Below are 22,738 nucleotides of genomic sequence, written 5' to 3' on the forward strand. Positions count from 1 at the left end.
AAAATTATTATAAATTTTATCTACAAGTGGCAACTACATATATTTCAAAATATTTATGTATTATATTTAAAATTGCTTTAAACTTTTCATATATAAGTTTTTATTCAAAAAGCGCTATTTGTCACAACTTTTAAAATATAATTTTTTTTCTATAAGTGGCAACTCTACTCTCAAACACTAGTAAATTTAAGATATCTAGAAAACTTTGCGCATAATTAAAAAAATGCGGTTCAACACACATTTTAGAATATTTCTATATAACTTATATAATCGATAAGTGGCAACTCTATTTCAATATGCTTCTAAATTTCCAGTATACTTCTGTGCATACATTCATATTCTATTACTTTAAGTATTGTTTTCTACGAATATACATATTTATGGTATACTTTGAATTGAATTCTAAACATTAAGTAAAGCCATAAATGTTCCTCCCTCAAAAATTGCTAACGTTCTATTATCATTTGCGTTATTGTTCAATAAATTCTTATTTAATTATTTACCGTTTATTATTTAGAACTTACTTTATTTCTAAAATCGATAAAAAAAAGAAAAGAAAGAAAACTCTGTGAACAAAGCAAAGCTCATTCTTTTAAGTCATATGACTTCACGCTTTTATGGCTATTTATACGGTGATTTCAAAAGGTAACCTTTTGGACTTAAATCGCCGCCAAATGACATTGTCAAGGCAAAAATACTCAATAAAGTTCGACATTACCTGCTTGTGGTAATCATTACTTCGAAAGGTTTATCAATGTTTCTTATACGCCGTGGACTTCGAGCTTTTCGTCTGCTGAGTGAACAAAGCGGTTTAAAGATAACACACGCCATTAAAGCACAGACATTTATTTTAATTAAAAAGTAACGGAGATATGTGTCCGATTTTCTTGTCACACTTTTTATATTGCTTGTAAAATTTAACTTCATAAAAGAGCATATGACCAGAATGAGTTTTATAAAGCCAATTTCAATGTGTTTCTGGAGCTTTCTAACATAAAATAAAGTGCGCATATGAGTATTTTACTAACAGTGCAGGCGTGTTAAAAATTTTAGAAAGGGTTATGGTTTTTTCTTCATACAATCAAGTTATGACCAATGAAATACATGTCTGGCACAGGAAATTATACTGAGAGGAACTGTTCTTCTGTTTTGGATTAGAAATGCTCTTAAATGTTATTATTTATATTTTGTAAGCGAGTTGCAATAGAACAAGAAACTCGGTAAAAAATGTCTAAAGGGTTCAACGGCACTCTTAGCATTGTAGAAACCCATGCATACGCAGGCGAAAGCTTATAGAATGACAGAAATTACATTAAGAATGCCATAGAATGAGGGAGAGTCAGGGCAAAAGGCCAGGCACTTCATTAGGGTTTCCTAAATATTCTACTGCTAACCCAAAAAATATCGGTAACGCGCCTATTCAGCAACCTCTTTACTATTTTTAAGTATTTTTATTTAAATCTCTGTACCGAAAAATCAACTATTTCGATCAGGTGATCTCAGCTGTTGACGACCATATGATTCATTTGAAACTTGTATATTTCTACAATGACTCTTAGCATATCAGCTGTCAAATAGATTAATTTTTTGTTCGTTTGTAGATATTTTGAGAGATATGACTGCGAATTTTTGGGAAATTTGTTTACTTTTATTTTGTTTTCATGAAACATTGAAGTCGCTTAGTTTTTAACTAACTTCCTTAAACTTAAAAAATTGCCATTTTGTGTTGTTGATTTACGCAATTGTTAGAGAGTAGTTTCTTTGTCTGCGGATTCTTAGGAAACAAGTCTAATGCATTTTAAATCAAATCTGGGAAAGTACGACCCTGTGATTCAATGACATGAGCTTGAAAATCTATGCAAGTGCTGCAATTTTGAGAGTGCCGTGATCGCTAATATCATATATGATGATATTTCGATGATTGCTTTTGATTTCGGCGTTTGATAGCCCTAGTTTGCAATCTGGCAACTCACAACTTTGTCGTAAAGTTTGACTTTTTTGAAGTCATACATACTCAGAACGTTTTGACATACGAGCGCTTTTTGTGTGATTTACAGTAACTTAAAATATTCATGTCGGCCAAAAAAGAAATGAAATTGCGAACTTTTTCGCTCGTGGATTAACTCAGTAACAGTGCTTCGATAAAATTAATTAAATTTCTGGAGATAAAACTTCAACATAGGCCAGCGTTTATCGATGCTATGGTGAATTCAATCGAGGTCGTAGATCACTTCAAGACAAATTCGGTGAGGATCATCCAAAATATGTTGTTGTTCCGAAAACTATTGATGCTGTGTACAAACTAATATTGCCAGAACGCCATGAGGCCTAACTTTAGATTGAGACTACTACAGGCATTAGTAGGACCAATCACCAAACGACTTCCGTCGATTGGTCGAGAGAAATTTCAAAAAATACGATAGTGCTGTATCGAAACACTTCTTGAAATCTCGACAGCAGATGAATCCTGAATTTACACGTATGAGTCCGAAAGTGAACAGGATTTTGAGATGAGCTGAAACCAACAAAAGTTATTTGTACAAGAAGCACTTCCAAGCAAATGGTTGCTTTGATTTGGAACTGGAGTTGTCGTACCATAAAACTAGAACAGCGCAGAACGAGTTCTTACACATCGACTGAAACAACTGTATTTTTGAGCACTCAAAACATCGGTTAGATGAGTTATCCACCGTATAGCAGCCACTTGACACCGAATGAATTATTTTTATTCGAATTCGTAAAAAATAAACTAACATGTCAACGTTTTTCAACACCTAAGGAGGCGATTGATGCGTTCAGAATGCATTTTTTGGAGATTGCTCAATCTGAGTGACATAAGTGCTTTGACGATTGGTTCAAACTGACACAAAAAAGAGTGAGAGTGGAGAGTGAGTGTCCGCTCTCTGACGCTTCGCATGGGCTCAAAAGGTTGGGTATCATCAAAATATATGTATTTATATTCATTACACGAATGCCGGAGAAAACTTCACAAAGACGCAGTCTATGTATTAAAAAAGATGCTCTGTTGGAAATCTGTATATAAGAGTAAATATGAATGATCAATTCCTTATTAGAGGTTTGTCTGGCTCGCTTTTCATTATTTTTTAGTTGGTTCCGACAATGATAGGATCTGATCAATTCGAAACAGTATCTGCCCTGCTAATAGGTTTTATGGGAAGCTTTTTTAGGGCTGACATACACTTGAAAATTTGCCATTATCTGTCGAAATACGTCGATTATTGGCAGTAAATTTTTTGAGGTTGGTCGGTGGGTGAATTCTTGAACTAACAGCCCTAACCTCACCCTCTTGGGTTAACTTCTGTTTATAACTATTTAAACTAATGCAAATAAATGTTGTATTCTTACAGCTTTTTCGAAGTTCACTAGCTTCAACTGACCAGTTATCATTTATTGACATGCAAAAACTTTCTTTAATATCAATTTTTTTCTTTTCTGTGCCAGCCATGCCGAAGTTAGTCGTAATTGTTTGATATTATTCTAACTTATGTGCCATATGTTGTCATATACTATCCATATTTTACATATACATACACATATGGTATATGATAAAAAGGTGTGTGTGTAAAAAAAGTTTAGTACTTAAGATTACATAATACATTAAGGACGTGTCTTTGCTCCACTAAGTTGTGGTAAACTGCATTTATCGCATTACATTAAGTTTAATATTGTGTGACATCGCAAGCGAAAGAGCGGACAATGGCGATATGTACACATTTTTCATCATAAATCATAATGGCAACAGAGAAAATATACAAAACTAAAGAAAAATAATAAACAACAATTAAGCAGATAGCTGCTGCACAGTGATGATCAAGTTATTAGTACAATTTTATATATTATAATATTGCCTTTATACATACGGGAGAATATTGTTGCTGAAAATGTAATTCTTTGCTTTAAAGACAAACTGTGTAGAAAATGAGAACTATAAAATACAATTTAACTTTTTTGTGCTAAAGGGTGAATCATTTCAAGGTCCCCTACTGTTTTAAGGAATAACATAGGTTTCTTCGGGGAAAACAGCAATTTTTCAATAATTTTTTTCTCATATAAAAACTAAATATTTATTATTTTTTAATAAAAAAAAAATGTAAATTTTGTGAAAATTTCGAGTCATTTTTTTTTAAATAGTTGAAATCGAACAAAAATCCTTTGTCCAAGTTTTTAAGAATTGTATCTCAAAGACCTGTGCAAAATTTCATGAAGATCAGTTGAAAGTTATCGAGAAATCTTGCCAACGGACTTCAAAAACATAGTCTCGAGAAAAACGCGTTTCGAGATGGCGGAATTTATTACTCGGATCAGCTTGTAAATTTAGGACAATACTCTAGAAATGTTGTAGAATTTAATAAGGAAAAGAATCAATTTTTGAAACCCTTAAATCTATGTAATCCCTTAAAACTTATCTGCTAACCGAAGTGATCTCTCAATAAGTCCATTGATTGATGCGATGTGTGGGAAGTGGCATCATCTATGCCGGACCTAGTCGTACCTTGTTGAAATCAAATGTAGCCGATATTACAAATAGTCGGTTATCATGGCGCGATAACGGTCGCTATTGACGGTTACGTTCTCATAGGCATCTTTTTTAAAGAAATAGGAACTGATGATCCCACCGTCCTACATACCACACCAAACCGTTTTTTTTTCTGGATGAAATTGCAGCTCTTGAATCTCTTCCCTTAGCTCTTCGTCCCAAATGCGGCAATATCGCTTGTTTACATACCCATTGAGCCAGATATGAAAATCATCCCTGAACAAAACTTTTTGAAGGCCCATAGATATTTTGTAAGCTTTCAATTTAAGATCTCGACGTAAAATATGCCAAGTCGTTCCATACGTCAATCCGTGTTACTGTGAACGGCGCCGAATCGTCTTTCTGCAGTCTGCGTGAACACTCTCAACTACCGCTGCTATATTTTCTTTACTACGTGCGAAACGTGGTCTATCCGGTCGTATATTATCCCATAATGATGCTGGATCTGAAGATGTGTAATGCACTTGCGAAAACTATGATCAGTATTCCGAATATGTTGACCATAAGTTGAGCGAACACATTCTTTACAGAACGTGGACTTGCGTCATAAAGTTGAACGGTTTTTAAACGTTGTTTTATCCATAATGAAATGCCAAACAATACGGTACAAAAATAGCATGGCAGCTTGACGCGACTCATGAGTGATCTGTCAAAAAAAGTACCTCTACATAGATCAGCCGTTACCATAAGCACTTTAGTTAAGAGATTTCTCTACTTAATGGGTCAAACCATAATTTATGTAGCTACCAGCTCTTGTTTTTAGCGTTACATCAAAAATAAAATGACAGCTTGATACGACTCACGGGTGATCTGCCAAAAAAGGCTATTGAAAAAAGTACTTCCAACTGGTATAAAAACTTTAAAACCAAATAAGTTGGCATTGAAGGGTGCATTAATGCGACTTTTACGATATAGGCGCACTCTCTCTTCTAACGAAATCAACTCGCTAACTTTTTGTTGCCTTTGTCATGTGCAATATGAAGGTGAGAGCGAATCGATGATAGTCATGATTTATCGAACGCTATCAAATCACTTAAGAAAATTATGAAATTAGTTTTTTGTAATTCTTATGATTTTGCAACAGATATCGACAAAAAATGCTAAATAGTATTATTATCGACATTAAAACATTTTTTTTTTTACAAAAATTCCAGTATTTATGAAATAAATTTTATTATTTCAAAAGATAGCTGCTCACGGACCAGCCTTTGCTTACTAAATTAATTGAAGTTGGAACAATTGTACTCACGCAAGGCATATTTTTCATCACAAATCACAATCTAAAAGTTAAACTGCAGACCACACACGCATGCATACATATGTATCTAGACATCTAGCGTCGATTATAGATAGACATAACATACACATGTATTTTCATTATCTATTATTTACGACCCTTTATAAATATCATGGAACAAAAACACATATGGTTCATTTAACTACTTACATATGTACCTATTTATTTATGTATGGCTGAATGCATGTATGTTTGTATGCAATTGTAAATATGTGGTAAAAACAATAATTAGTAGTTCGTGTATTGTTTTTAAACTGGCCAAATGCGCGTCTTCGCCGCCACGCATGAGTACGTGTGTGTGTGTGCGTGTGGGTGTATATGGCTTTGACACTTATTTGGTTCGTGGTCTATAAAAATGACATTATTGTCGAAAATTTCTGCGAAAACCACCTACAATTTAATTTTTATTAGATTTACATAGCTTGACACACAATTGGAAAATGGTTAATAATAACACAATTACTAATTTGTTGTACATGAACAAACACATGTTTCCGACAATATCATTGCGCCCATTTATCAAACAAAGCTATCAATAAATGCTCAATAAATAAAAAGATTCCACCAATAAACTCGTGTGTAAACATGTTACGCGCATGTTACCGTTCATTGCACGAAAGTCAATTGCACACAAAAACACTCGTAAGAGAGGGTTAGGAATTTACGTGGCACGGAAACCCGCTAACGTAAGGAAAAATTGCAAATTAACGTTTTACGAATGTGAAGAGTACGGTGTCATCACCAACATAACTGTAGATATATGAAAAATTATTTGCTTTTGGAGAATAAACATAATTTACAACAGCAGACAATTAACTAAATTTGTATGCCTACAGGGTGTGTCAGCCATGTAGCTACGTCATTATGCAAATATTGTAATAATTGACTGGAGTAAGCAGACCTTTTAGAAGTCAAATAAGTTAAATTTTTAGTTAGGCTGAATTGTTTAGTATGAAATAACTTTTAAATTGCGACAAAGTTGTGTTAAACGCTGCTTGCGGGCAATATGAGGTTTAATGAGGTGTTCACTTGAAAGCGTGGTCGAAAAAGGTGGTTTGAAGTAGTTGAGGGATATCTTCAGCGCAAGTGAGGCACAATTACGCGGCATTTAAGCACTCGTAGACTTTTACATAGAAATTTTCCCTACAAATAGTTGATTTTGGGGAGTCAGTTTGTATGGCAGCACTATGCTATAGTGGTCCGATCTGAACTTGTAGCTTTATCATTTCATTATCTGTGTTTAATTTCGTGAAGAAATTTCGTCAAACAAATACGTTTACTTAAAGCTACTTGATTTTGATCATTTTTTTGATCAGTTTGTATGACAGCTATATGGTATAGTGACCCGATCTGAAAATGTGCTTTGGAGGTTATAGCGATACTTAGGAAAATAATCTGTGTCTAATTTCGTGAAGATATCTCGCTAAATAAAAGAGTTTTACTAACAAGAACTTAATATTGATTTGTCAATTTGTATGGCAGCTATATGCTATAGTATTCCGATCTTAAAATCTGTTATAGCAGATTATAGCAGTACTTTTTAAAATTATCGATGCCAAATTTCGTGAAGATATTTCGTCAAACAAATACGTTTTCCTTAAAACTACATGATTTTGATAATTTTTTTGGTCAGTTTGTATGACAGCTATATGCTATAGTGTTCCTATATAATTTAGTTTTTCGAAGAGCGTGCTTTAGACAATAACCTGTACCACATTTCATGAAGATACGTTGTTGAGTAAAAAAGTTTTCAATATAAGAACTTGATTTTGATGGGACCGTTTGTTTGATAGCTAGATGATATAGTGGCCCGATCTGAATAATATGTTTTTAGATTTTGGCATTGTCTCACAGAACTATCTATGCCAAATTTTGTGAAGATAAGATATTAAAAAAGTTTTCTTGACAACATAATAAAAAAGTTTTCCTTAAAAATAGCTGATTTTGACAATTTTTTGGGTCAGTTTGTATGACAGCTATAGTGGTCCGATTTCATTAATTAGTTTTTGGTGATTATTGCGTTTATCTATACAAATTTTCTCGAAGATATTTTGTTGAATAAAAAAGTTTTCCTTAGAAGAACTTGATTTTTAGCGGTCAGTTTCTTTGACCGCTTTGTGTCATAGTGGTCCGATATCGACGGTCCCGACAAATCAGCAGTTTTTTTGGCGATAAGAGAACATGTGCACAATTTCAGATCGATATCTCGAAAAATGCGCGACCAGTTGATGTATATACAGAGCCGACGGACATAGCAAAAACGACTCAGCTTGGCACGCTGCTGATTTACATATACATTTTATAAGTCACCGATGTTGCCTTCGAGGTGTTACCCAGTTTCGTGTATAACAAACACTTTGTATGTATGTATAAAATCTTAAAGTCATATTTTTCACTATAATCCCCCCAAAATACCGTTGGCACGCGCCATTGCCGCATGCGTACGCATTCAATATATATTTATACGCGCATGCAGAGATTTACGTATTTTGACATATGTCTGATAGTCATTCCGTAAGCACTAAATACCACTTTGCTCGTTTATATCTTCACTTTTGATAAAAGAATCAATGTTGACGGCGGGTTCAATTGATGGTTAAGACTATAATTATAATCGGGACAGCTGCCATTGTTTTACTCTCTGTATCTCTATATAACGTACAGCGCGCATTTAGTGATTTTTTTCACCATCGAGAAACACAATTAATGCGACGTGGCTAAGTTTCGTTAATTAAATATAAAGTGCTTACTTAATAAGTATGTTTTTTATTGAAAATTTTTTTTATTGCAAAGAAATACATAAGTAATACACATATTGAAGTGAGTGAATAAAGGCGAACGCTTGCGCTGAAGCGAAAATGAAGTAAGAAACAAAATTAATGTTTATTTAATTGCAAGTTTAGCATGTTTGTTGCTATACCACAGAGCTACATTGCTGAAATATCAATAAAAGTGCGCTGAAATAATTTTTCGTCAAACTTTTATATTTGTATATTATTCTTACAGCCACATATTGCGCCAAATTACATGTACATACATACATACATACAAAATTGCGTGTGAGTCGTGGGCGGAAGCAATAGCCGGAATGGCTGTTATGGAGTTTCATCATTTATCATTTCGATTTCGCTTTTTTATAGCGATAGCCACCAAAGGCTGATCGAACGGATTCAATTAAAATATAGACACACACATGCTTGCATATATTTTTATATACCAACATGTGTATGTTTGTATGTATGTGAGCAATATTTAACAGCAAACTTTTAGCCAGTGCGTTTTCCACTCAATATAATATATCAATATTATGCATACGCCCCGTGGTACCCGGCCTGCTTGTCGTTCAGTCCAACGTGACCTCAGCGGCGCCAAAAACTCAAGAATCAATTGGGTATTGCCAATCCGGCAATGCAAATTTTGCACATCAAATCAAATTCAGTCAGTTAGAATGTCTGCGTATTTTTATTATGGGGCTTTTTGGACACTTAGCTACTACATCCTCAAGGCGTGAACTGCGCAAAGTCGCACTGCACAATTGTATGTGTGTGCATACATAAATAAGTGACAGAGAAAGTTCAAAATGACACAGTTGTATAAATAAACACAATCTACGAGTATGTTTGTCAATTCATTGAGGAGCAAGTCAATCATTATTCGGCCTGTTGCTTCTTCATATGTTTATTGTATATACATACATTGTAATGTTCGTATATCCAAAAATTTTTTTAGTTTGTTTTAAAATAAATCGATTTCATTATCTACATCACCTGTTTTTTTGAAATAAGCAAGAAAAATAGTAAACAAGAAGGAGTTCAAAAACAAAAAAAGGTTTATAAAACATTATAAAATAAAGACAAAAATGGTCGCAGCTTGTAAAAGTGATCACTGTAAAAAAGTGCCAAAATATTCACAGGATTCTATGAGAATATTCCAAAATATAAAATTCTATAATATAAACATTTCTTAATTTATTGCTTAGGTAAATATTGGGTAGTCGAAAAAGTCTTTTCGTATTTTGTCAATAGATGTTGTTGCAGTCGTACATATCTAGTGCCACCAATCACATTGTGTCATACCATATAATGTTGTAAAGGTGAGATTTTAAGCTTTATTCAACTAAAAAAAAAATTAAATTCGGAGAAGTTGAAAAAAAGTTACAGCTGTTCAAAAATGAGTGAAATAATGAAGAAATTCGCTATATTTTGAAATTTTTGTATAAAAAAGTGAAGAATGTCACGCAAGCCACCAATGAAATACAGCGTATCTGCATCAGTTCGTGTAACACAACAATGGTTTGCTCGCTCCGTTTTGGAAATTTCGATGTGAAGATTTACACTGATGGAATAATATGTCTAGAGGAAAAATGAAACAAGTGGTCGACCAAAATGTTATTATTTTTGTTCATTATAAAGGTAAAAAAAAAAATTAGTTGAAGTTTAATTAGAAATACGCAGATACTTTTTCGACTACCCGTATTAACATTCAGAAAACACGAGATTGATAAAAGTAACATTAGCGCGAGAAAAGCAGCGAAACACTGCTCTAGATAATTTACTAATAGTATGGAAACAGTCGGTTTTTACAAGCTTCATTCAACGAAAAAGATAGAAAGCATTTGGTGCCGGATCCGGAATGCCTGTATAAGCTTCTGATAAATGATTAGGAAAAGAAAAGTGGCAATATACCAATAGCCCTCCTTCCGAAGGACAGTACTACCAAAATAGTCAACTTCGAGAAAAAGTTCAAGGCAACCCTCGGCAGCAATTGATGAGTGGAATGACTTCAATCTCGAAAGGCTGTTGAGGAATAGCACGCTAAGGTGGTACACCGATGGCTCGAAGATGTCGGAGGGAATCGGTGCAGGGATCGTGGGAACACGCACAAAACTCTCTATAACCATGTGAGTGTTCCCGAGTATCTTCCAGGCAGAAGTGTTTGCCATAAATCGGTATACAGAAATAAATCGCCATCGCAACTATCGCAATGAGCGAATAGCCATTCTCAGCGATAGTCAAGCGGCACTGAAAGCGATCACCTCCTACGAGATCAAATCGTTACTAGGAGTGCAGGGAAAGGCTGAATAGCCTAGCGGAACGAAACCAGGTACACCTAATCTGGGTGCCTGGCCACAAAGGGATAGCCGGTAATGAACTGGCGGACGAGCTCGCCCGTTCTGCAGCCTCCACCAGGATGGTAGGACCCGGATCCTTTACTGGGGTAGGTCCTCATATTATAAAGGAGCTACTCCGCAAGGAAAAGGAGTGGGCAGGAAGGAGCATTGGCAACAAACACACGGTATGAGGCATGTCAAGTTGCTAATTGGAGGATACCACCTAAGTAGGTTTAAAGTTGTAACTAACCAGGAACAAACTCAGGCTGCTGATCGCATGGTACACTGGCCATTGCAAGCTGAATAGGCACCTATGTAACATGAGCCTAATCTCCAGCGCTAACTGTCGGTTCTGCGACAGTGAGCTTGAAACTCCGGAACACCTGCTGATCGACTGCACAGCAGTCTGCAGACGCAAGATCAAGGCCCTTGGGTCAATGTTTCCGGATAGGGACCGCATCACCTCATTAGCACCCGGTAGGCTACCGGACTTCATCGGTGCGCTGGGGCTAAGTGAGGCTTTGTGAGTTAGGAGAGGGTGCAATGCATTCCTCATCTTTAAATCTTAATCTTAAGCTTCTGATGAGCAACTATTGATGTATGTGGTCTGGCGTTGTCCTCATGGAACAAAAATGTTTCTCCTATTGTCCAAACCTATTTGCTTCTAGCGATTGCTTTCTTCAGACGTTCCATTTCTTGATAGAACAGGTACGAAGAAAAAGCTTGGCCCTACACGAGCATAGTAGATGATTCCGGGGCCCTACTATAATACATAGTAAAACCCTCTTGACTGCCAATCTTGATTTGTCCACCATTTACGCCTTCTCAACGCAATTCGATCACGACCTTGTCATTTGACGTTGTCCTAAGCGACCCGCCTTTCAACATCAATAATCATCCGCTTTAGAAATGGATTGATCCTTTATTGATTCAGCATCGATTCACAGTTGGAAATTTGCTTACATAACGGTCAGCTTCCCGCCTTTCTGGTATTTTCACATTTTTCGAAGCACAACTTTAATTAGCGCTTTCTATGTTTATTCCTATCTTTCACCTACCAGCCCTAAAAACAAGAACAAATTATTTTGGGTATAAAAATGTTTCCCCAAATAATATCCGGATAGGTACAGAAAATCAAAACCCGGTGGAACGAGCTACTACCTATTGGAACTCGATAGAGAGACTGTAAGAACATGATCGAAATACTAACTGTACACAGTCTGGTGGCGACACACGGCCGTGGAATGGAGTTGACAGATCGACAAGACTGCAGGAAATGTCTGGAGCAAGGCAACAGTGGCCTACCCGACTAATCTAACCATAACTCTATGTGGAAATGGGTAGAAAAACTAAAAAACTTGATTTTCGAAATAAAATATACATATGTATATCAAACTGTGATTCGTTTAGAAACTTTTTTTATAAAACTAATTTGACCTTTATTTCAAAATTATTTGCTAATATTGAACAAACACTAATGTGATATAAAACAAACAAAACAATGTTAATGAAGACTTTTCTTAAAACTTTTCGCTTTGTCACTCCTTATCTAAAAGAAGCATATGTACATATATAGAAATATCTGCAAGTGACACATTTTTGGTCAAATGATCGTATTTTAAAGTAAGAAGACTGTGATGTTTTGTATGTATGTTTGTAGACAAAAAACGTGGCGCCTCTTGATAGCGCTCATATACGAGACTCTACTACTGACGCCCGTAGACTACGCCTGAGTAATGGAATTTCATTTTACATTTGAAGTTCAATTTATAAATTATCAATAAATAGATTTCGATTTCGATTTCGATTTCGAATATCTAATGCGCAAAATACTTAAAAATGGCATAATTTGTGTTATCTACAGTTTGTGGGTGTATGAAGTCGCTTAGAGATACTGATCTAGTGATTTCGGACAGAGGGTGGATTTTAGCAGTTATAACAAGTGATCCAAGTAGAGCTACTTTGAAGAAAATATAGCAACCGTAACTGAGAGTGTACACGAAGATCATGGAGAGTCGATTCGGCGTCGTTCGCAGCAACTGGGGCTGACGTGTGAATTGAAAATTGAAACTGTACAAAATACAGTTTATGCAAGAACTGAAGCCGTTCGATCTTCCCAAGTGACATCGCTTCGCTTTGTAGGCTCTTGAAACCTTTCAAAAAGATACTTCTATTTCGACCCAAATTTTGTTCGGCCTCAGTGGATACGTAATGGATACGTAAACAAGCAAAATTTCCGCATTTGAGACGAAGAGTAACCTGAAGAGGTTCAAGACTTGCTATTTCGTCCAGAAAAAAAAAAACGGGTTGGTGTGGCAAATGGAATCATCGGTCGATATTTCTTCAAAAATGATGCCAGTGTGAATGTAACAATCAATGGAGGCCGTTATCGCGGCATGATAATCGACTATTTGATGCCTGAAATTAAAGCTCATGATCTCGGCGACATTTGGTTTCAACAAGATGGTGACACTTCCCACACATCGCCTCAATCAAAATCTTTAAAAAATGAATGCTAAAGAATGGTCTTTTGAATGATAATAAACATTTTCCATTAAATTTGAAGTTTGTGTGTTTTTTCTTTAAACAAAGAAGGGAACCATGAAATGGAGCAACGAAAGTATAAATATGTCATAACAAAAATACAAATCAGTGGTTGTCACTCATATTGAATTTCTAAACTTGTATATCGCAAAAACAATTAGGTTTTCTTCTACTTTTTCGCTTATCAAATTTTAGAAATGATATTATTGGTTTGTGATAATTGAACTCTACAAGTTCATAGCGGTATTGTTCAGTTGCGTTGAAATTAGGTCATGATGTTGCTGTAGCGTCTAAAATAACAGCTGTTACTATGACTACATAAATTATGGTTGCAATCACTAAGTATAGCATTCATAAGGATATTGTTGAAAAATTGCTGTACAAGCCAGTCTAATGGCACAAAGTTGGCAGTTCGCTACAATTTAAGTAAAAAGTTACTGAAACGAACAACAATGACAGTCAGCTATGTCATATGCTCTTAAGTCGTAGTTCTTAAGGCCTTTGCCGTGGTCGTCATTAAAAGAGGGGTCTCTCGTCGTTCAGTACATTTAGTGTCTATTTTTTGCGTAAATTTCAAACATTTTAGTGTTCATTAAAGATTTAAAATAATTTTGTTTGATTGAAATTGATTTTTTCAAAAAGGTGGCAACGCTTTTTTTTACAAATTTTGGCCGAAATCGCTGTCAGATCTTTTCAATTTGATGTATATTTCTTATATTTAATTTATTTTGTCAACTTTAATAAAAAACAGTTTAAAAATAAAATATTTTCTGTTTTCTTAAATTTGAAAATTTTTAAAAAAATTTCACTGAGTTTAAATTTTATATATGTATGATGAGCTTTAACTTGCTTTCTTGCAAATTACTCGAGTATTATTTCGAACAACTCCAAATAACGGGTTTTCATATCAGACAGACTTCGATGAACATAAGTAAATACGTTCAATTTCGCTGCAGTAGATGCATTTTTCTAGCGTGCCTAAAAAAGTTTTACTTCTAAAATGGTATTGTGGCATAAAATGATTGTTTTTACAATGTGGTGTTGCCACCTGAGTTAATTTTTTTTATTTTAATAACTATTTTTTTTTTTTTTAGTTTTATGCGAACAAAGCCGGATATATCCCGTAATTTACTATACAAATTCAATAAAAGTAGAGTTTTTATTTTTTTATTTTTGTTTTATTTTTGTAGCCATTTTTCTAATTAAAATTTTGGCAAACACGGCAATGTCCATCGTTTAAAGTTTGCTCATTTGATTAGCAGTTTTTATTTTTGATTTCTAAGGCTTACTATACCCCATCATATTTACATATGTACATATGTATATGTGAGTTTGTATTATGGCTATAACCGCGTAAGCGTTGTCTACGCCAATATAGTAGATTATGGATATACAAGTATGTGTGTAATGCAACTACGTGAATTACCATACAATCTTCATCCAGTCGCCAAATATTTGTGATTAATCACACTTGGGCAATATGTACATTCAAGTGCATAATCATTTTTGACCCACCATGACGAATCGCCCTTTCAAAGCAAAACACATAAATTCTTAACAATGTTTACGTCTTTGTTTTTGTTCATCACAACGCAGAGACTACGGCATTTCTTTCAAGTGGAAAAGAAGCTTATTCGGCATGTATTTAGAATCCAATGTTAGCTATTTATGTACAAAGTTGTCAATCAGCTGAGCGCTCAGATAATTCACTTGCCTTTTTCAACCAATTTATGTGCATGTGTTTGCGTGAAAATAATTTTAAATCAATTTGAAAATACAACAAAACAAAAATTATACTTTGTATCTATGCTAAGTATATACGTGTGGTTTAATGGCAAGCGAGGAAGTACGTACATAAATATGTAAGGAGGGCTAGGAGTTATAATAAATTGTCTTTTCATATTTACACTACTAATGTAGCTTAATGGATGGATAGGTAGGTAATAAGTCAGGCTGACCGCACAGTACAAACACAATAACTTATGCTCATATTTAGCGCGCCACAATTTATCTACAATACATAACGCTGGAATAAACAAACTATTTCGAGTGTTTAAACAACACTCGTACCTGTAACTGTTGCCACGAACCCTCTGCGGTTATCGTAAAAATGCACACAAATAGATACAAACAAAGTTTTATTTTCTAGGTGAAAGTTGTATTTTTTAAGTTAATGTGATCTTATCTTAAGCTTTGTACAATCAAGTGAACAACTGTTGACGCCTCACTCTTAGATAAAGTGCGGAAAATACCACCATGGCAACGCCAATTTTTTTTGTGATGCTTAAAGCTTTAAAATTTTTTCCTAAATTCTATATCTGCTACACGTGTTGGAGCCAAAGCAGTAAGCGATTGTTGCAAAAATGGTACGAGCAACTATTTTTAACTTTTCATATGTAGATTATGAGACTTAAAGTGCGCTTAAATTAGCGATTAATCCATAAATATTGAGGCTATACTCACTAATATAGGGAATATAAAAATTGTATTAAATTTCTGGTGAATGGTCATTTAATTATTCAAACAATTGGTTTAGTTTAGCATTTCATCTAATACTCTAATTTGAAAAGCCTCATGGATCCATAATCCTATGATTCCCTTTGGATGTTAGCAACGTTTCTCTGCCATAGTACACCGTAATATCCGAAAAAATAACCTAAAACACTAATAAACTTTTGTTTCTTTTTTTTAAGAGTATTTCGTTTTAGCCATTCAATACTCAAATCTTCACGACATACAAGATAGATATTGTTATCATAAAATATTGATATACACGTATACGTATATGGATGACTTGCTTTCAAGACAGACGAGATGATCTAAGATCTAATGAAGCACTTCAACTGATGTCTCTGATATTAGATTAAAGAAAGAATCGAGAAGGGGTCGTTTACTTAATTTCTAGTTTCATGTACGGGGAAACCTCGAAGCGAGCACCCCTAATCTAGATTGGGCTGAATTGAATTTATAATACAGAGAGTAATGATTTCGATACTGAACTTAAAATCTAACCAATGTGAGTAATTAGATTTTAAAATCGGTTTGATAGTATACTCGAGCTCTTTTTCTCAAGATTGACTTCAATCTTTCGTTTTATAACCGCGATAGACTTTACGAAGTATCGGCATTTCTAATCGTTGGTAAATTCCATCTGTTAAGTTCATCTAGACCTACGCTCCAACCGGACTTAAAGGAAATACTAATATATACCATAAGTTGGTTTTGATGTAAGAAATGAAGGACTTGGAAGACCACCAAAAAAGTTTTAAGACGCCAGACTGCAAACAATATTGGATGAAGATGATATTTTGAGTCAAAAACGAATGGCAGCCATGTTAAATGTAGCGCACTCATTTTTTCTTGAGCATTTACTTGAGAGCTGAAACCTAACTTTTAATTAAAAAGCCAAATATCTCGAGAAGTATTAATAATAGAGATTTTGACGTTAGACTTTTTTTAGCAAATAAAATTTCCTACAAGTTTGCCATTTACATTTTTCCTATAGCTTTTGTCATTTACGAGATATGTACAAAACAAGAGAAAACGTTAACTTCGGCTGCACCGAAGCTAATATACCCTTCACAGTTTATGTGGAAGCTATACGCTATAGTAATCCGATTTTTTCTGAGATTATATTATTACCTTAAGCAGTAATCCATGTAAAATTTCGTCAAGATACCACGTCAATTCAAAAGTTTCCATACATAGATTCCGATCGTTCAGTTTGTATGGCAGCTATATGCTATAGTTAACCGATCTGAACAATTTCTTCGGAGAGTAGATTGTTGCCTTAGAAAGTAATCTGTACCAAATTTCTTGAATATATCCTGTCAAATATAAAAGTTTTCTATACAAGAAGTTGATTCCGACTGTTCAGTTTATATGGCAGCTATTTGTTATAGTGGTCCGATATCGGCAGTTTCGACAAATGAGCAGCTTCTTGAAGAGAAAATGACGTCTGCAAAATTTCAAAACGATATCTTAAAAACTGATTGACTAGTTCGTGTATATGCAGACAGACGGACAGACGAACATGGCTAAACCGACTCAGCTCAACATACTGACCATTTATATATATACTTTATAGGTTCTCCGACGCTTCCTTCTGGGTGTTACAAATTTCTTAACAAACTTCAGGGTATAAAAATGCGAATTTTGTGGAAAAATCAGGTTTAGAGCCCCGTACTACCTCGCCGGTGTGAGTTATGACTTTGTCACAATGGGCACTTTTGTAGAGTGTCAATTCTGAGGAATATATGTGAAATTTAAATATAACAAATCACGATTATAGTGCATTTTCAATGGAAAAGTTGTGCATGCCTTGAACCAGTTCTTAATGTTAATATTAAGGGCTCAAATTTTTAGGGATTTTTTTTAGAGTATTTCCAAGGAAACTTCATGATGGGACTGAAAAAAGTTAACAGTTCAAAATAAAAATAAAAAACACCCTAATATATATTAAATATTGTAGTAACGTAAACCAGACTATAATGAGCATGAGCATGATCAGGTCTATCCGTATACTTAGCTTCGACTATCTGTCGTAAACTAGGACCGTTTTCTAAATGCCTGATTAGCAGCAATCTGCCAACTAATTTCTGGTTAATTAAACCAATACTTGCTTCTTTCGGTAAATAATCTTTTTTTAACCAGAGCTCAACTGACAAGTGATTGCTGACCCGACATTAAGAAAAACAGCTCTAAAAGTGCTAGTCAACGGTAGAAAACGTTTTGGGAGAATTTTTATTTTGTAACATAGTGTATGTAATTGCGTACCTTTCTATTAGATTGTTTTCGAAGAAATCATACGATAATGATTGAATGAATGCTGTTTATGAACTTTTACTACTTTTGAGTTTTTTCTTTCTGTTGCCAAAACAAGTAACTTTATATATGCGTATGTATATATGTACTAACCCATACCTAAATTAGTTAGCAAGTCTTTAAAGCACAGCGAGCTCTTCTTGAACTACACATACTGTGTTAGTGTATTGTTGGTAACTGTATATGCTTTCTTAGATATCGTACTACGTACTAGCTAAGTAATTACGTATCGTATGCACTGTAATGAACTTGAACTTAATCAGCAACAACAAGGAAAATTTCACACATTATCTTTGTTGTTGTTTTCAGAAGTCATTAGCTCAAAGCAAATCATGCTCTTCACTAATCGCTTCGTTGCGAAGACAAATACTCGCACTAAACAATAAAGATACAAGTATCTGCGGCTTCTGTACCTAAGCAAGGTGCGAGGGCAGCTGCTTTAACTGATTGTATTTTATATGAAGAGATGTTTGCAAATCCTATACTAAATTCAAAGTATTAGACAATTGCGTTACAATTTTAAATTGCGTCACTATTTTCGGTTAAGAGGAAGATCTATGGAGAGGAAGATGTCATTGAGTGAAATGCGAGAAAGCTTCAATAAAAGCTCTCTATATACAACAAAATAAAAATGTAGTAATTTTTTGACATTTTCCAATCGGATAAGTGTCTTAATCTGATTACACATTTAACGTAATGATAATCATGTAAATATTAAGATTGATAAGCAACCAGATACCCAGGAAGTCACGATTACGGAAACACTAAACCATTGAAAGAATTGTCGTGGAAATTAAACCGTACAAACCGTCCAACTCATAAGCTTATAAGCGCTTAAGAGATGAACGAATACACACATACACAGCAGTTTCGGTTAGATTTATCATTTCGTGAAAGCTCATAGAAACTTTAACCAATATTTTTACTGAATTTTTTTGTGTAATTTACCAATGACTTAACCGTTAGTTGTCTTACTGTGATCGGAGATATGTTGTACTCGTTTGCTTTAGCGAATCTCCTTCACCTTTTACTCGAAATATATTTAGCAACGGAAAAATTGTATAACAATTTCAATACCACACAGATATCATACAGATTTAGACTGCTGTTTTATAAATAAATAAATTTAATATATAAATAAATACCATATATTTATAAAAAAAATTATATACTAAAAGTAAATACATAAAAACAAATTCGTAACATCTCTGACACTTTTATGACACATCTGTCGAGGGATTCCACTTTTTTGCATTTACCACAGCAAAAAAAAGCGCCAATGTCAGAGAAAACGTTATGTACTGACGTAAATATGCCTAATGGAGCAATTGATCCCGAAAATTGGGCTTAACGAGATTTTCGGAATTTTTTGAAACGGGATTTGATGAGATACGATGAAATTAAAATATTTATAGAGAAAATCCATCAAATATATTTTTATAAATAGACTTCTCCATCCAACTGTCCAAATAAAAAGGCGACATATCTGACACCTTTATGACACTTGAATCGCGGGATTTCACTTTTTTGCACCTACCACTGCAAAAAGAAGCATCAATGTCAGAGAAAATGTTACGTACTTACGCAAATATGCTCAACAGAGCAGTTAATCCCGAAATTATGATAAACGGGACTTAGAAACGTTCTGTTTGGAGTAAAATATTTTTTTCGTGTTAATAACGGGTCTCCATCAAATTTATTTTTTTTTAATTTTCTACTCCATCCAACTGTCTTAATAATGAGCCCACATCAGCTAATAACCACGCCCATTATACAGTTACAAAAAATGAAATTGTTCTTACTTTAAACTAACAGAAATAGAAAATATTCGCTTCCGTCTGCACTTAGCACCTCCTTACTTGCAATTATTCGGTTAAAAGCTTCATCCAAATACTTTAACTTAATCGCCGCTGACAAATATTTACATACATCTGGTACATACTCGTATGTATATATCACACTTTCAACTATTAACAATGAGCTATTGACTTTTTCTATTTAATAGAAAAACATTTTAATAAATTATAAAAATTAATCGCAACTTTAGCTGGACTGAATTAAATGAATGACAAACACGTGTTGAGGAGAAGTTGTTTACGATGGCATTAGCTTTATGAGAGTGGCTTTTAGAGTCAACTTGTAAAGGGCTTGGCTGCTGTAAAAGGCTTTAAGAAGGTCTAGTGACTATTTATGCTTGTTTAAAGTGATCCCGAAGTTACGTTTCTGTGTGATAACTTTCGTAAATGAAGTTTCGTAAGGTTTTTAGAGGTTTTGTTGTTCGCTCTTTTTTTTAATTTCAGAGGAATTATTTCGTATTTATATTAAAAAGCTTCCAAATAACATATTAACAAGAATATTTCTCAAATTTGGTATTCCTAACCAAATTTCGTATACGAAATCGGTGCGAATGTTCGAAAAAGCTTACTGTGGTTCAGTTTTATTAAAAATACAAGCCTACGAATGATATCAAAATGTCAAAAACGCTCGAGTGATCGTTGAAGACATGCGTTTTGGACGATCTTCGACCTCTTCAACAGATGAAAATATTAAAAAAGTGAAGGATATGGTGCTTGAAAAACGTCTCGACAGTCCGTTTGAATGATTTTGGTGGATATTTTGCGAATGAAATATGTTCCTGCTCGACATCTCAAATTGCCGCTCCTTGGATCCCGTTGTCAGTTGAACGAAGAAATAAAAAAAAATCGATGAAGGAGCTGCAGGCCATTCCAAAAAGTTCTCATGAAAAGTGTTTCGAGGACTGGAAAAATCGTTGTCATGTGTGTACTACATGTGTCTTGGATTACTTTATAGGCGATAAAATAAATATTGAAAAATAGTTCAATACTTTGCGTTTTATTTACAATTTCCGTGTACATATTTTATCACAATGCAATTTCAAAATGATGAAATAGCGGAATTGGCTGAAAAATTAAGCAAACTTATAATCATTCCATCAATCCCGAAGCTCGCCGCTTGCTTTCACTTTCACATCACTAATGAAAACTGTATACGTTATAGACCTTTTCTTAAGCTTTAGTGATGAAATGCGATTTTTGTTTTGAGATAAAAATGCAAGTAGAAAAGCAAAGCAAATATTTAAATAAGCGAATGAAGCGCGCTAAGATTTTATTTATGTACAATATTTGGCAATTGTGTTTGAGTTTTGAGTAGTGTGAACCGACAGTACACCGCCGCCAGTGATGGAGTACACAAGTCGGAATTCCGTTACCAAGCACCAAAGAGACACGCAAATAAACTAAGAGAAATCCAATAGCAAATCCTACATACGCACACGCACACGCACACGCACTCGTACAAATCTGTGATTAAGCGCAACTAGTTTAACGGTTAAACTGGTTTTCTGTGCAAAATTGTAACGCTGTAAAAGAAAAAGCCAAAATATGTTGTTAAATTTGTGTAAAAATTCACAAGGCGTTTTTCGCGCTGAATTTCGAACACAATTGTTGGCGGCAGCGAGCGGTAAATACATAAAAAAAAATGCAAAAGATAGTTACACGCGAAGTGGAGGCATGAAAAGTGGAAAGTGGTTCGGTGCATTATTATATAATAATATTATAAAATTTGCATTTATTTGTTAAATGCTGCAAAGTGTGGGTTCAATATTGGAGTTAGTGGAATGCGCTAAAAAATTTTGCATAAATAAAAAATATTGTTTCATAAAGATTAAAAATATTTTTTTGTTTAAGCTAAAATATGGCATTTGTCCAAAAAAAGTTTGAAATAAAAACGAAAATTATAACAAATAAAACAAAAAAATATATAGACGGAAAAAATGGTTAAAAATAAAGAAACTAATAATAAAAATATTTTTATGTCAAAATATGATTTAAAAAATAAAAAAAATAATAGGTTGTCAAAAAAGTCTTGCGGTATTTTTTATTGAATTTTCAATTGTTCATAAATTTTTTTTTGATGACTCATGCCCAGCTCTGGACCGATGCTACGGCTGCTAATATGTCGGTCTCTTTCGACCAATACAGCGATTTTATCGCAATTTTCGACGATAGGCCTTCCGGAGCGTGGCGCATCTTCGACCACCTCTACACCATAACGAAAACGTTGAAACCATCGTTTTGTGGTGGAAATGGAAACTGTATCGGGCCCATAAACTGCACAAATTTTATTGGCGGCTTGAGATGCAGTTTTGCCTTTATCGTAGTAGTACTGTAAAATTTGCCGTATTTTCTCTTTATTTTGCTCCATGCTTGCGGCGCTATAACTCACGAACGACTTAAAAGAAACAACAATCAATCAAACAACAACAATTAGCGCGTGAAATGGGCTTTCAAAAAGGTATAGCATGACCCGATGCGACGAATAAAACTAGAACTACGCGCTCTCAGCGCCAACTAGCGAAAATACCGCAAAATTTTTTTGACAACCT

General features: G+C 34.4%; 2 protein-coding genes across 5 annotated transcripts in view; both read left to right on the forward strand.

Moving 5' to 3' along the window:
- LOC108966429 (receptor-type tyrosine-protein kinase FLT3) overlaps positions 1 to 22,738 on the forward strand; it is a 46,697-nt gene that overhangs the window by 2,683 nt on the left and 21,276 nt on the right. The window lies entirely within an intron of this gene.
- Positions 21,511 to 22,738, forward strand: part of LOC108966431 (facilitated trehalose transporter Tret1) — a 7,644-nt gene continuing 6,416 nt past the window's right edge. Inside the window, exon 1 of the mRNA XM_018929331.1 lies at positions 21,511 to 21,813. Coding sequence (XP_018784876.1) covers positions 21,735 to 21,813 — 79 coding nt within the window. The 5' untranslated portion in view covers positions 21,511 to 21,734. The remainder of the gene's footprint in view (positions 21,814 to 22,738) is intronic.

The sequence above is a fragment of the Bactrocera latifrons genome, unplaced genomic scaffold (genome assembly GCF_001853355.1).
Source record: "Bactrocera latifrons isolate USDA-ARS-PBARC rearing strain unplaced genomic scaffold, ASM185335v1 scaffold_16, whole genome shotgun sequence".
Taxonomy (NCBI): Eukaryota; Metazoa; Arthropoda; class Insecta; order Diptera; family Tephritidae; genus Bactrocera; species Bactrocera latifrons.